Source organism: Carcharhinus amblyrhynchos, chromosome 8, assembly GCF_965287045.1.
Source record: "Carcharhinus amblyrhynchos chromosome 8, sCarAmb.v2.hapA, whole genome shotgun sequence".
Lineage (NCBI taxonomy): Eukaryota > Metazoa > Chordata > Chondrichthyes > Carcharhiniformes > Carcharhinidae > Carcharhinus > Carcharhinus amblyrhynchos.
This window is the reverse complement of record NC_137331.1, coordinates 19332577-19347668: the sequence shown is the minus strand read 5'-3', so window position 1 is coordinate 19347668 and position 15092 is coordinate 19332577. Positions and strand designations below refer to the sequence as shown.

Here is a 15092-nt window from a genome sequence, read left to right as displayed (position 1 = left end):
GTCTTTGACTTGTGTTAGGAAAACAGCATCGCTTTAAGTGGGTATAATTGAGTATTTCTGTGTGAGGAAGGATAATAGTGGAGTTAGATTCATGCTGGACAAAGGTGTATGTATATATGGGGTTTTGGTTTCAATTCAGACTGTGCTTGGAGAGGTTGACATGAACAACGTAAGTTAAAGTTTGGAGAAACAGAAGTAGTTGCTTCATCAACTGGGGCATCTTTAGGGCAGGAGGACTTGAGAACAATTGAGAATCAGTGAGGGAAAGTGGAATATTTGACTGGAGACTTGAACTGTCTAAAAGATAAACTTGAAAAGAGAAACCAAACAAAAGTTGATCTTCAGTTAAAACATGGTGAACTTCAAGCATTAAAAGTTTTTATTAAGTATTGTGAAAATGCTTTGAACAAGGAGGTTGTGATGAATAGAACATAGAACATTACAGCGCAGAACAGGCCCTTCGGCCCACGATGTTGCGCCGACCAGTTAAAAAAACAATGATCCTCTAACCTAAACCAATCCCTTTTCATCCATAAACCTATCCACGGATCTCTTAAACGCCCCCAAACTAGGCGCATTTACAACCGCAGCAGGCAGGGCATTCCAATCCCTCACCACCCTCTGGGTAAAGAACCTACCCCTGACATCCGTCCTATAACTACCCCCCCTTAATTTAAAGCCATGCCCCCTCGTGCTAGCTTTCTCCATCTGAGGAAAAAGGCTATCACTATCCACCCTATTGAAACATATAAGATGATTAGAGGTTTAGATAAGATCCCCTCTTAGCCGCCTTCTTTCCAGCGAAAACAACCCCAAATCCCTCAGTCTCTCCTCATAGGACCTCCCCTCCATACCAGGCAACATCCTGGTAAACCTCCTCTGCACCCTCTCCAAAGCCTCCACATCCTTCCTGTAATGTGGGGACCAGAACTGCACACAGTACTCCAAGTGCGGCCGCACCAGAGTTGTGTACAGTTGCAACATGACGCTGCGACTCCTAAATTCAATCCCCCTACCAATAAACGCCAAGACACCATATGCCTTCTTAACAACCCTATCTACTTGATTCCCAACTTTCAGGGATCTATGTACACATACACCTAGATCCCTCTGTTCATCCACACTATTCAAAGTCTTCCCGTTAGCCCTATACTCGACACATCTGTTATTCCTACCAAAGTGAATTACCTCACACTTCTCCGCATTAAACTCCATCCGCCACCTCTCGGCCCAGCTCTGCAACCTGTCCAAGTCAATAATTAAACTTAAAATAAGTTTAGTTTATTTATTGGAGTCACAAATCGGTTTACATTGACACTGCTATGAAGTTACTGTGAAAATCCCCTGGTCGCCAACAATTGGCTGAATACAGAATTGAAAAGAAAACTAATGAACTGTTAGAACTTTGTTATGAGAAGCACAATGAGACTTTTTAAACTTCAAAGTGAAATGGAGGAAATTAAGAAGATGGGTCGTTATGGAATGTCATAATTGTTCAAGTTGTTCCTGTGAATAAAAACTCACTGTTGAATATGGATACATTTGGGCAAAGAACAGACCCAAGTAATATTACTGGTGAATCAAAGTGAGCAATGGACAATAAGAAAACAACTTAATTACCTGAAAAATTAGAAATTATGAATTGTCAGCCATGAGTACAGAAATTGCAAAAATGTTCTTTGATTCAAAGACCAGAGACACTGATTTTAAAATGCTTGTTAATGATACTACAACAGATGTAGTAGCTGGAAGGAAGGCAAGTGAACAGTTTGCCAAAGACTTTCAAAATCTGTTAAGAACTGGTCTGAGATAGTTCAGAAATTGTGCAAGAAAGCTGAAGAGTTAGAATGAGCTTATGAAACTTCAAAGAGAGGAAATGATTGAGATTGTTCAAACAAAATTAAAAAGAACTTGTTTGAAATGGAACTGGGAGAAACAACATGATCAGGAAAAGAATCCCTACAGTGCAGATGGAGTCCATTTGGTCCATTGCGCCTGCATCAACCCTCCAACAGAGCATCCTGTCCAGGCCCTATCCTCGTAATCCCACACATTTATCTCACAAATCTAGGGACACTAAGGAGCAATTTAGCATGGCCAATCAACCTAACTTGCACACCTTTGGAATGTGGGAGGAAACCCACATAGACATGGGGTGAATGTGCAAACTTCACACAGTCACCATTGCTAACCATTATGCCATCATGTCGCCCTGTTCAAAAGTTCAAAGAACAAGGAAAGCAAGAATACAAAACCATTTTAAGTGAACATAAGAAGCCTCACATCGTCGTTTTTGAAACAGCTAAGAGGTTTTGACAAGAGAAGAAATCAGTTGTTGATGCACAACGGAATTGAGATGAGAATTTAACACAAGGGAATTTGGAAAGTGGCCTTGAGAATGAAACTATGCCTTCAAAAGGATGAAGAGGACAAATGCACTGCAGACTTAAGTAAAATATTTTCTGAGTTGAAAACTGGAAATCAGAAGAGAAAGAGACACAAGGCTTGAATTGTAATAATGTTACCATGTATGGATTCTGATGATGCTGTGAAAGTGAATGCTTAAATCATTGTAATTATTTAAGATGACAGTTGTAATTATGAAACAAAGAAAGTCTACTTGAATGATACTTGAACAGTTCAGTAAAGAACAAAGAACAATACGGCACAGGAACAGGCTCTCCAAGCCTGCACCGATCATTCTAACTAGTCCATCCGCTTGTATCCCTCTATTCCCAGACTGGCAGACAGAGCTGAGAAGTTGATTAGTGAAAAGTCCAAAAGATATTGGAACTGATTTCAAGGTCTGTGAGATTTTACGACAGGTGGTGGAACACAAGTTCAAATAATTGTGGAAATTGGTGGTTGGATATTGGAGTTTGCGTGAAACCATTTAAGACAAAGGAAACCTGAAAGGAGTGGTGGAAAACGTAAATGCTTGACTCATTGTTAAAAGTGGAGCAGAAGTTTTCTTTGAAAGAATAGTTTGAAAAAGCTGAAGTGGAATTTTTAATATAAACAACCAATGGAAAGCATTGTTTGGAAAAAATTTATAAAGCATGTCATTTTAGGTGTGGAATTTGGAAATCCACAGAAGATTGGTTGAATGATATCAGCCATTTGATTCAGGTTGGGGTGTTTTTTTAAATAGAAATGCATTTGTGAAATTAAGGAGGAGTAATTAAATTTTTCATATTTAATGTTTCATGTTTTTCTTGTTAAAACTAACTAGTGGTCTTGTGACTCAACATTTTCTTTAAAGTAAAAGTTACAATCTTTTGAAGCAAGGTGCCATTCCTGGACTTCCCATCCAGTAGCAGTATGAACTTGAATCGTAACATTTGTGACAACGTATGTGGAAGTGTAGGAGTAACTCACGCAGAGCCAATCCATTTTGCAAGAATGAGAATCTACAACTGTGAGCGCTAGTTAAAAATCCTCATTCTTTTTCAGTTACATCTTTACCACACTGACACCTCTTTACTTTTCCATTAGCTTCAGAAAACCTGGGGGGGCAAATCCAAATAATTTTGTAAACTCCTGAAACTGTTCATGAACTGTACACAGTTATCTGACAACAATAACAGAAATTCCATTAACTGCAAAAATTTCTTTGAATGACAGTAATACTACCTCTGATGTGTGACCATACAACTGTTTCACTTCAATCCACCTCGAGTAGTTGTTATCTATTACTATGGACATTTTCCCCCCATACTCAAATAAATCCATATATAGATGTTTCCATGGCCTTGTAGGAAAAGATCACCAGTGATTTTGATTCCAATCTCTGAACCGTACATGTGATACATCTCAATATAATTTCTTTCAATGCCTTTTGAGAGACCTGGCCACCAAACCGAATACCATGCTCTGGCTCTGTATTTGTTAATACCTAAATAGATAGACCAACTATGATAGGCAGATCCTATCCTCCTGGATGAATGGACAAGATGGTACAAATTAACCACCTTCTTTCATGAAAGAAATTGTGCATAGTTTTGGGATCAACATGTTGAGACAATGGAGAGATTCACAACCATAATATCTGAAAACGTAAATACAAAGAAATAGCTGAAAAAAGGCTATTTTTGTTAGAAGAGAAGACATTCAGTGGTGATTCAAATTATGAAAAGATGAAATTGTGGGCAGAAACGGATGATTTCCTTAGAGTGAAATCCAGAACAACAGATAGGACAACAGAGAGCAAGAGAAACTTCTTCTATATATGGTTGTGATACTGTATAATGCATCATCAGAGTTAGTGACTGTGAAAAGATCAACATTTATATATCTTGATTTGATTTATTATTGTCACATGTATTAATATACAGTGAAAAGTATTGTTTCTTGCATGCTGTACAAAGCATACCGTTCATAGAGAAGGAAAGGAAAGAATACAGAATGTAGTGTTACAGACATAGCTAGGATGTAGAGAAAGATCAACTTAGTGCGAGGTAGGTCCATTCAAAAGTCTGACAGCAGGGAAGAAGCTGTTCTTGAGTTGGTCGGTCCTCAGACTTTTGTATCTTTTTCCTGACAGAAAAAGGTAAAAGAAAGTACGTCCAGGGGACGTGTGGTCCTTAATTATGCCGGTTGCTTTTCCAAAACAGAGTCAATGGATGGGAGGCTAGTTTCCGTGATGGACTGGGCTGCATTTACAACCCTTTGCATTTTCTTGTGGTTTTGGGCAGAGCAGGTGCCATGCCGAGCTGTGATACAACCAGAAAGAATGCTTTCTGCATGGAATCTGTACAAGTTGATGAGAGTCGTACCTGACATACCAAATTTCCTTAGTCTTCTGAGAAAGTAGAGGCATTAGTGGGCTTTCTTAACTATAGTGTCGGCACGGGGGGGGGTCCAGGATAGGTTGTTAGTAACCTAAAAACTTGAAATTTGCAATCTTTTCTACTTTGCCCTATTATCGTTTAGATAGTGTTTGAGAGGGCAATAAAGGGGCATGGCAACATGTGGTAAGGACTTTTGACCGGAGTTTTCTTTTCTTGAGGTAGTGTATTGCTAAAACTTAAGCTAAACATAGAGACTCACAAACTCAGTGTACTGATTCTAAGACCCTGAAATACAATGCCTCTGCAAGGGCAATTATACATTCTCAAAATCATTTTCCCATCCTTCTGGTAGGCATAATTCAGTAAACATTAATACAAATCAATCATTATCCTTGTCACCAACTCCAATCAATAACAATTTACATCCTGATCTCATGAGAACTTATTTGTCCTTAATTTTGGATGTTAACCCCCTTGGTTGCCTAGCAAAACAGCAAAGGTTAAAGTTAATATTCCCACAGACTCAAACCCAGGTGACTCTTTTATGTCTGTCTTGCACTTGTGTTATTAGCTTTGAGCTGTACAGTTCTATTCATCAAGGTGGCATTGGCAGCCATTTTGTTCCCGGCAACTGTTGCTAAAGTGACCACATTCAGTAAACCCACTGACCTAAGGAATGAACGCTCTGTCTACCACCTCATATCAAGCCCTGCTGAATCTTGCTGTTAGCTGAAGTTTACAAAATGTATTTTAAAAGCAAACTGCATCTATTTTACAAATTCAACATACATGTTTAAATGAGGAATACTTATTCAGTTAGATACGTATTTTACAATGACAGTCCCTTGTCAGCATTTTCTACAGTTTAAGATCATTCACTCTTAAATCAGTATTGTGTTAGCATTCTCAAACCATGATTGTGTTTTCTATTAGCCTAATTTAACCCTGATACATCAAGGACCACTGCTGGAGTGGAGATTCAAAATTCAATTTGCCACACAATTCACACCCCAGGTGGAAATTGAGAGATTTGGCCCACTGGAGAAGATGTTTATTTTCATTAACCATCAGGTAAGTTTCTTCATATCAACAAATAGCATAGATCAATGAAACTCAAGTACATTTTAAAGTCGTTTTCAATCATTTTAATCAAGTCAGTCATTTGTGGATTTATTATTTTTGCTAACCGGTTCTCTCTTCACAAGTGCTGCCATGGCTGCTGAGTTTTTCCAGCTGTTCCCATTTCAGACTTCAACATTCTCAGTATTTTGCTTTTAATTACTTTTGGTGACAAATTAATTTTCAACTAAATGAATAAAGCTGTACGTGATTAACTCCCAAATACACCAAAGAATAATTCATTAAATACAAACTGTCATTATATTGCAAGAGATTGTGCAGGTGTATAAAGGATTAAAGTTTGTAAATATGCTTACATATTCAGCAGAAAGTCAGGAAATAATCGCAGCGCAATCTGCAGCACATTTTTTGGAGCGCAGGAACTTTGCGCTGATCTCACTCATTTCCTAACACTAAAATCTTTGAGAATTCAGAGGTGACATTTTCAAGTAGAATATATCACAAGATTAATCCAACAACAAGATTAAAAAGGACGAGTGAGTCATGCAAATTAATAACTGTGAAAGACAATGTCAAAACAAAGAGCACAGAAAAATCTTCACATGTGGAATTGTACTTTGGTTTCACGTGTAGTTATACTGAAGCACCAAGAACTTGAACCATTATAGTGCACCTTCAGTTATATGAACTGTTGTGCAATGTGACTTTATTTTTTATAACAAAGTTTATCATTTTTGGGGGCGGGAGGCTGCGAGGGAAAAGTTTCGTACCTTGGTTCCATGATAAAAATCATCCACAGCTTGATAGCCCATGAAGGGGAACTGCATGTGAGTGTGGGTGTCGATGCCCCCCGGCAGCACCAGTTTGCCGGTAGCATCAATCACTCTCCCCAGCTGAGGGGGCGACAGGTCGCTGCCCACAGCCTGGATCAGCCCGTCTTCAACATAAACATCAGCTAGGAACGAGCCGTCCTCGTTCACCACCTTCCCGCCACGAATCAGGATCCCATTGCCGGCACTCATTGTCACGTCTATCCTCACGGACGCACCGATGACAGTTGAACTTGTTCCCCTGACTCCGCTGAGACCCCTTTATAACGGTCCCGCCTTCGCGGCTATGTCGACAGTAAGAAGCGTCGACTGCGCGTGCTCACACCTACACGCACGCGCCCTCATTGCAGCACATGCGCATTACCTGCACGAGGGTTGCACGCACCAGCGGCCCCAGTGCGCATGTGCCCTGCTCCACCCCAGCTGTTGTGAGTGGGGTTTTCTGACTTGTTGCCATGCGTTAGAGCGCAAAGCAGAAAATGCTGGAAACGCTTCGCCGGTGTGAAAGCATCTGTGGAGAGAGAACAGAGTCAGTGTTTCGAATCTGGATGACCTTTCTGCAGAGTCCCTTTTACAATGCATTAGAATGTGTGTAAGCTTGTGCCACATTACTTTATATGCATTAACTGGAATTTTTAAAATGTGTTTTTTGTCTAATTTTGATTATTCTTATTGTTTTCTTTATCAATTTTGCGCGCATCCTTTGCTGAGTACAAAATCCTCCCAATCCTTTGGGAGCATTATAAATCTCCTCTATAGAAACAATAGTGGACCATTGAGCCCGTCAAGTCCTCTTAAATTCAACACAATAATGACTGATTGAACGCCGCACTGCCTTTTATTCACAAATCCTAACTTTTACATTATTGTTAGTCAGAAATATTAACCTCTGCCTTAAACATACTCAATTAAGGAGCTCTCTGGGTTAGAGCTTTCCAAAGATTTGCAATCCATTGTGTAAAGAAATTTCTCATCGCAAACCTAATTGGTTTCCCCCTTATTTTGAAATTGTGTCACCTGGTTTTAGACTAGTTCCTAGTTCTAAACAAAGGAAATATCTTACCTGCATCTACCCTATCTATTCTTTTAAGTGTTTTGTAGGTTTCAGTGAGATCACCTTTCATTCCCTGAAACTCTAGAGGATACAGGCCCAGTTTGCCCAATGTCTGTTCATATGACAGGTCTGCCATTCCCAGAACAATTTGGTGAGTCTTTGTTGTACCCCCTCTATGGCAATAAGATCCTTACTGAGGAAAGCGAACCAAAACAGCACAGAATACTCCAGGTGTGATCTAACCAAACTTCTATATAATTGAAGCAAGATTTCCCTACTCCTGTACTCAAATCCTCTTGTGATAAAGTCTGATAGCATTCCCATTACCTTGCTGCATCTGCATGTTTCCTTCAGTGACTTATGGACAAGGACACCAGATTCCTTTGTACACCAATTGGGAGAGAGTTGCCCTGAGAATCAACATTGCACCAGGTCAAACAAGGGTAAGAAACATTCTGCTGATTACCATGTACTATCCCCCCTCCACTGATGAATCAGTATCCCTCCATGTTGAACATCACTTGGAGGGAGCACTGAGGATGACAACGGCACATAATATACTCTGGCTTGGCAACTTCAGTGTCCATCACCAAGAGTGCCTCAGTCGGTGGCACAATGGTTAACACTGTTATCTCACAGCTCTAGGGACCTGGATTCGATTCCCGACCTTGGGTCACTGTGTGGAGTTTGCACATTCTCCCCGTGTCTCCGTGTGGGTTTCCTCCCAGTACTCTGGTTTCCTCCTAGAGTCCAGTGTGAGGGATAGGTGGAATGGCCATTCTTAAATTGCCCCTTAGTGTTGGGGGGACTGGCTGGCGTAAATGCATGGGGTATTGTGGGTGGGGCCTGGTTGGGATTATTGTCGGTGCAGACCCAATGGGCTGAATGGCCTCCTTCTGCACTGTAAGATTCTATAGTACCACCACAGACTGACCTTGGTGGGACCTAAAGGACATAGCTACTAGACTAATATTGAAGCAGAATGGTGAGGGAATCAACAAAGGGAAAAACATATTTGACATTACTCCCACTAGCCTGCCCGCCACAGATGCATCTGTCAATACACAGTGTCTCCTTGTGGAAACAGAGTCCTTTTCTTTGCATTGAGGATATTCTCCAATGTGTTGTGTGACATTACCACCATACTAAATGGGATGGACTTGGAACAGATCTCGCAACTCAGACTAGGCATCCATGAGGTGCTGTGGGCCTTCAGCACCAGCAAGAATTGTATTCCACTATTTGTAACATCATGGTCTGACATATCTCCTGCTCTATTATTACCACCAAACCAGGGGATCAACCTTGGTTCAATGAAGAGTGTAGGAGGCCATGTTAGGAACAATATCAGGCACACCTAAAAGCAGCAAGTAACAGACAGTGATAAGTGATTCCATAACCAACAGATCAGATCTAAACTCTGCAGTCCTGCCACATCCAACTGTGAATGGTGACGGACAATGAAACAACTCATTGGAGGAGAACACTCCACAAATATACCCATCTTCGATGATGGAGGAGCCCAGAACATCAGTGCAAAAGATAAGACTGAAGCATTTGCAACAACATTCAGCCAGAATTGCTGAGTGGATGATCTAAGCCTCCCTACAACAGTCTCCAACATCACAGATGTCAGTCTTCAGTCAATTTGATTAACTCCACAGGATAACAAGAAAGGGATGAGGGCACTGGGTACTGCAAGGGTTATGGGTCCTTACAATATTCCAGCAATAATACTGAAAAATCATGCTACAGAACTCACTGTACCCTGAACCAAGCTGTTTCAATGCAGCAACAACATTGGCATTTACCCAGTAATGTGGAAAATGCCCCAGGTATGTCCTACACGTAAGAATCAGGACAAATACAACCTGGCCAATTATGTACACACCAGCCTACTCTCAATCATCAGCAAAGTTATGGAAGGGGTCATCAACAGAGCTAATCTAGCAGCAACAGTAATTTGCTCATAGATGCTCAGTTTGGGTTCCGTCAGGGTGATTCAACTCCTAATCTCATTACAGTCTTCGTTGAAAGTGGACAGAAGAGCTTAATGCCAGAGCTGAAGTGAGATGACTGCTGTTGACATCGAGACAGCATTTGCTTGATCATGGCATCAAGGAGCCCTATTGTAATGTAGTAAGTAGCAAAGAAGGGTGACCAGCAAGTAGATTAAAAAAATGAAGGTCTTTAAAGGTAATGTGTATGCCTGGCCTAAATCGGAAAGTGTACTAGTATGCTGTCAGCAACAGTGTCCAACATTGGACCCTCCTTAAATAGACCCAAGAGGAGTTTGTGGTTCGTAACTATTATGAAATGCCATCCATAAACACACTGATGGAACTTCTTTAGTCTGAAGATGATGGTTAGTTTTTCGATTTGAGAATAAGCTTTCTCAAGCAATGCTTCTTTCTCATGCTGTTTTCAGTGCTACATCTGTGCTTCTTGAACAGTGTCTGTCAGAGTGCCAACACTGTAGAAAGATTAGGAATAAATTTTCCATCGTCATTCAGTTTTCTTAAAAAAAATTATTTCAATTCTGGAGGGGGTCGATGCTTTCTTAGTTGCTTTTATCTTCTCCTCCACAGGGTGCAGCACTTTTGTGTCCACTTTGAACCCTACGTATGTTACTTTATGAGCCTGGAATATAGATTTCTCCCTTTGTATTCTCACTCTGGCCCTTAACTCTCCTTAAAACTTCTTTGAATTTGCCAGATCTTCTCTTTGGATGCCCTTGTAATCAGTGCCTCATCTAAATAGATGACCACTTTTGGTACATTCTGTAGTAAACTTTCCATTGTGCACTGGAAAATTGCACACACTAATGTGACTCTGAAGAGTAGCAGAGTATATTGGTGTAAGTCTCAGTGGGTATTTATTCATAGAATCATTGACACTCTGTAATGCAAAATGAAGTCATTTGACCTGTTGAGAGAGCATTGACTCTCTGATAGAGCTTGCTCTTAAAGGGGCACGCTACCACACTGAAGTGCTGACCGTTTACCATCAATATATTCATAACTGGGATTGTCTTGTCTACCCTAATGTTGTTTAACCTGTAACTTCAATCATTTTCAGGTTATTCACAGTGTACTGGAGTTGGAATTTCTTTCTCCTATAGGCTCTGCTTAATTTTGTATTGTTCCTAATGTGTCCCCTTCTATGCAGGCATAACATGTAGCTTCCCTCAATTTACATCTCTCCTAGGGGTGATCTCCTCTACATCAGTAGCATTCTTCATATCTCTGTTGGGTGCATTCACTATTCCACATTTTAAAAATGTATTTCTTGACAATATTGGGATCAAGTTAGTTCCATGATTCCACTGCATAATGGTGCTAGTGAAGGTGCTGACATGTTTCCACCTTTAATGAATGTTAATTCACATTCCAACATCTAATTGTTGTACATCTCCCGGATACTGTCCTTGAGTTTATTTATACATATTACAGACTTTATTGTTGACTAGGTGGGATTTGAACATGTTCCAGATGAGCATGTTTTCCTTTGCATAGTCCTGGAGGGGCGGGGGGATATGATCTTACCAAAAAAATTCTGAGAACCGAACAAGCTTGAAAACAGAAGAGAATCACACTTTTGGGGGGGGGTTAAAAATTGAATCTTATCTCACTCTGCGAAAAAAAATGCAGGATCTGTTTTCTGCCAGTAGGGGAGGGGGCACGGCTTAAGTCACTGAATGCTGTCAGAATACAGCAGAGGGCACCAGTGTGCATGCTCACATCTCTGTGTTCTACGCAACTGCACAGAACTGTCTCTCACCTTCCCCCAGCTATTGCTGACTATTGCGGCTGATTGCACTCCCCTCCCCTCCATTGCGGGGTTGCATGGCCGATCCCCCACACCCTGCATAAACCGATCATCCATCCACTCACTCCCACGTGAACTGATCACCCACCCATGGACCATCCAGTCGGTAGTTGCAGAGTTTGCAGTGTTTCCCTTCCGACCATGGTTGTAAACTGCAGTGTTCTCCCCTGATTGGCCTGCCCCATTCAGACACTGCCCTCTCTGAGTTGTCCATCCCTCAGGCCTCACCTCATTGGCACTGCCCAGTGCTTGGTGGGCATTGTCATTGTGCCAGGATTGCAATGCCATGCTGGTGCTGCCCAAAGGGGAACTCTTCTGTCCCCAAACTCTCAGAGGGACTCGATGGCTTCCGGTTCCACTGGTTAGGCCTCAAGTCCAAAGATATGCGGGTCAGGTGGATTTGATATGCTAAATTGCCTTTTAGTGTCAAGGGGACTAGTTAGGGTAAATGCATGGGGTTATGGGGATAGTACCTGGGTGGGATTGTGGTTGGTGCAGACTTGATGGGTCGAATGGCCTCCTTCTGCACTGTAGGATTCTATGATGATTTCTGTGCCAGGTGGGATCCTGCACTCGCATGGCTACAGAGGAAAGTAAGCCAGGATGATTGCGTCCAGGTCTCATATGTATTTAAATTCCATTTTAAATATAATTTGAATATTGCAAACAGCTTTGCGCCCTTTTCAGGCACAAGGCTGATTTCACTTGATACCTGGTGCTAAGATCAAAAGAGGTGAAAATCAATTTCTTGACTCTTGGGATCTTACCAGTTCGCCCCACAGGGCACAACAGTAAGATCATTCCCGGGTTTCAAATTTCACACTTCCTTGATCCATTTCTTGTAATCATCCTTTCATCCACCCATCCTTTATTGTGAACGTGGGTGACATTAACTTTGAGAGTTTTCACCTTAACTAGCATTGGCTTAAAACTTATGCCGTCTAGCATCTGAGGTGGAACCAACATGGCCAGTCATCAGGACATTTAGACAAATTTCAGAAAGACACGTTTCCTGGTATGTTGAAATTCACTGGTATTTCATCCATCTTTTTAATGCAGGCCTATCAACATGTACGGCTCTCTTGATGTGGATGACAAAATGAGGAATTTGATCGTTTTAATGTCGAGATCAGGTAAATACTGTGAAAGTTTCATGTTTTGACATAATACTAAATTGGGCCTTTTTACAAATGTTGTGCATCAACCAGCAAGATCACATTTTGGAATGTCATCTTTCTTCATTTCTCTGAGGGCATAGAACCAGATGGCTCTGTGAATGATAATATGACCATTTTGCCAATTCTTGTTAACCCATTGTGCACTTTTTTCTCCAGGCGAGACAAAGAACAAAGAACAAAGAACAACACAGCACGGGAAACAGGCCCTTCGGCCCAACGAGCCCACGCCGCCGTCCTACTGTCTGTGACCTATTCCTGATTTTAGTCTACGCCTAACGTGCGAGGATCAGGGAGGTCCAATTTAGGGACAATTTAGTACCCAATCAATCAGCCTAAAAGCACATCTTTGGGGGATGTGGGAGGAAACCGGAGCACCCGGAGGAAACCCACGCAACCACGGGGAGAACGTGCAAACTCCCACAGACACAGGCCCAAATCCATGTGTCCGCACAGCAACAGAGATGGTCTCTGAGCTGTCATGTTGCCCTCGAGATGGTCCAGTTTAAGCACACTAACGACATGAAGCAATAGGCAACTCCCGAAGCAACGTCCAAGAGCAGCCCACTACAACCTGCCGCATGCATGCCCCTTGCTGGACTTAAATGCCTGTGGAGACAAAAAAATTCATTATTAAACAGGCAAAGACTAACATTCCTGAGGCAAAATGTATTCCCAAGCCTACAATGTTCAGTAAGGCCTACTATATCCCCCTATATGTAGCCCGCTCATATGGCTGTCTAAGTGACTCTTAAACAACCCTAGCGTGCCTGCTTCCACCACCTTACTCGGCAGTGCATTCCACACCCCCACTACCCTTTGCGTGAAAAAATGCCCTCTAATATTTGTCTTATACCTAGCCCCCCTCACCCTAAGCCCGTGACCCCTCGTTCTATCCATTTCTAATAGCGGAAAAAGCTTACCACCATTTACTCTATCTATCCCCTTCATAATCTTATAAACCTCTATTAGATCCCCCCTCAGCCGACGTCTCTCAAGGGAAAACAGCCCAAGTTCATTCAATCTTTCCTCGTAAGACAGCCCTTCCATACCAGGCAACATCCTGGTAAACCATTTGCTTGGTCTTCTTCTGGTACATTTATTCTTCAGAATATCTGTTACTTTGGTAGACATCTTTCTCCAGTCTCTATGTATTTTCTCAGAAACATCAAACTCTCTCACTGCTGCAAAATTTTCTTTAAGGATCAGTCTTCTTGCTGAATACTACAACTTTCAATTTAAATTTATGCATCATATCCTCCTCAAAGGCATTTTGAAAGAGCACCTGGTACACATTAGCCTTGTCAATTGGCTGGGGGGATTGCTGCTAGAATTGGCAGAGAGAAAATCTGAAGGTTCCCTTGCATATCTTTGAATTAATGAACCATAGCAATTAATAATCAAATCAGTTTGAATCCTGAAAAACTAGGATTGACTTTGACAAGGTACATGAAGAAAACTTTTTTTTTAGGGATGAAGTCATGGGGTTGACTGTTACATATTTATATATGGCATTTATTCTTTACACCAGTAATATACCTTTAAAGGTGATTTGCTTGTCTTCCATAGAAGTTTGTTAGAACGATTTCCCCCTCAATAAATTTGCTTAGTTTCTTTATTTTGTCAAGCTTGGTTACTTTGCTCCTAGTCCTATTTCTGCATCCCACTTCAATTATAGGAATGAAAATGGCATACTATGTTTATACAGCCTTAGTATAACCTCTGTAGAATCATATTTAAATACGGTGGTTCTTCATGTTGACGTATTTTAAACTTGCAACTCCATATTGTCTCAACATTCAAAGTGATGAATCAAGATAATTTGCTATGAAGTGCTGTTAACTCAAATTACCTATCACTCAGCAATTTCATTTTTTTCTCCTTTTATAAGTTGTCAATTTCTGTTGTTAACCATGTCTCAATACAATGCAATGAAGTGCTGTGGTACAATATTTTAACCTCTTTTTTTCCCCCACACTTGCTGAAAACTTATTGAAGCACATTTCTAAAATTAATCAAGACCTAACAAAACAATGAACATTGATCTTTACTACATGGTACCGGCTGTAAGATATCAATAATTGACAGTTGTGGCCACATTTGCTCTAGAAGATTCTTGATCTAGTGGTCTTCAGGAACTACAAAGTAAGGTAAATTGCTGAGCCAAAGACAAGAACTTAAAAATAGCCATCCAATTACAGCACATTCTGATCAAACCAGGACTGCAGGGACACTCCAGAAGCGACCATAACTCCTGGTTAGAATAAATGGCTGATGCTAATAGAACATAGAACACTACAGCACAAACAGGCCCTTCAGCCCACAAGTTGCGCTG

The 15092-nt window shown here is 41.1% G+C and overlaps 1 protein-coding gene across 1 annotated transcript in view; it reads right to left on the bottom strand.

Annotated features, from left to right (window-relative positions):
* dpys (dihydropyrimidinase) overlaps nt 1-6892 on the bottom strand; it is a 74834-nt gene extending 67942 nt beyond the window's left edge. Inside the window, exon 1 of the mRNA XM_080194832.1 lies at nt 6641-6892. Within this exon, the coding sequence (XP_080050958.1) occupies nt 6641-6892 (252 nt within the window). The remainder of the gene's footprint in view (nt 1-6640) is intronic.
* Nucleotides 6893-15092: the final 8200 nt, after the last annotated feature.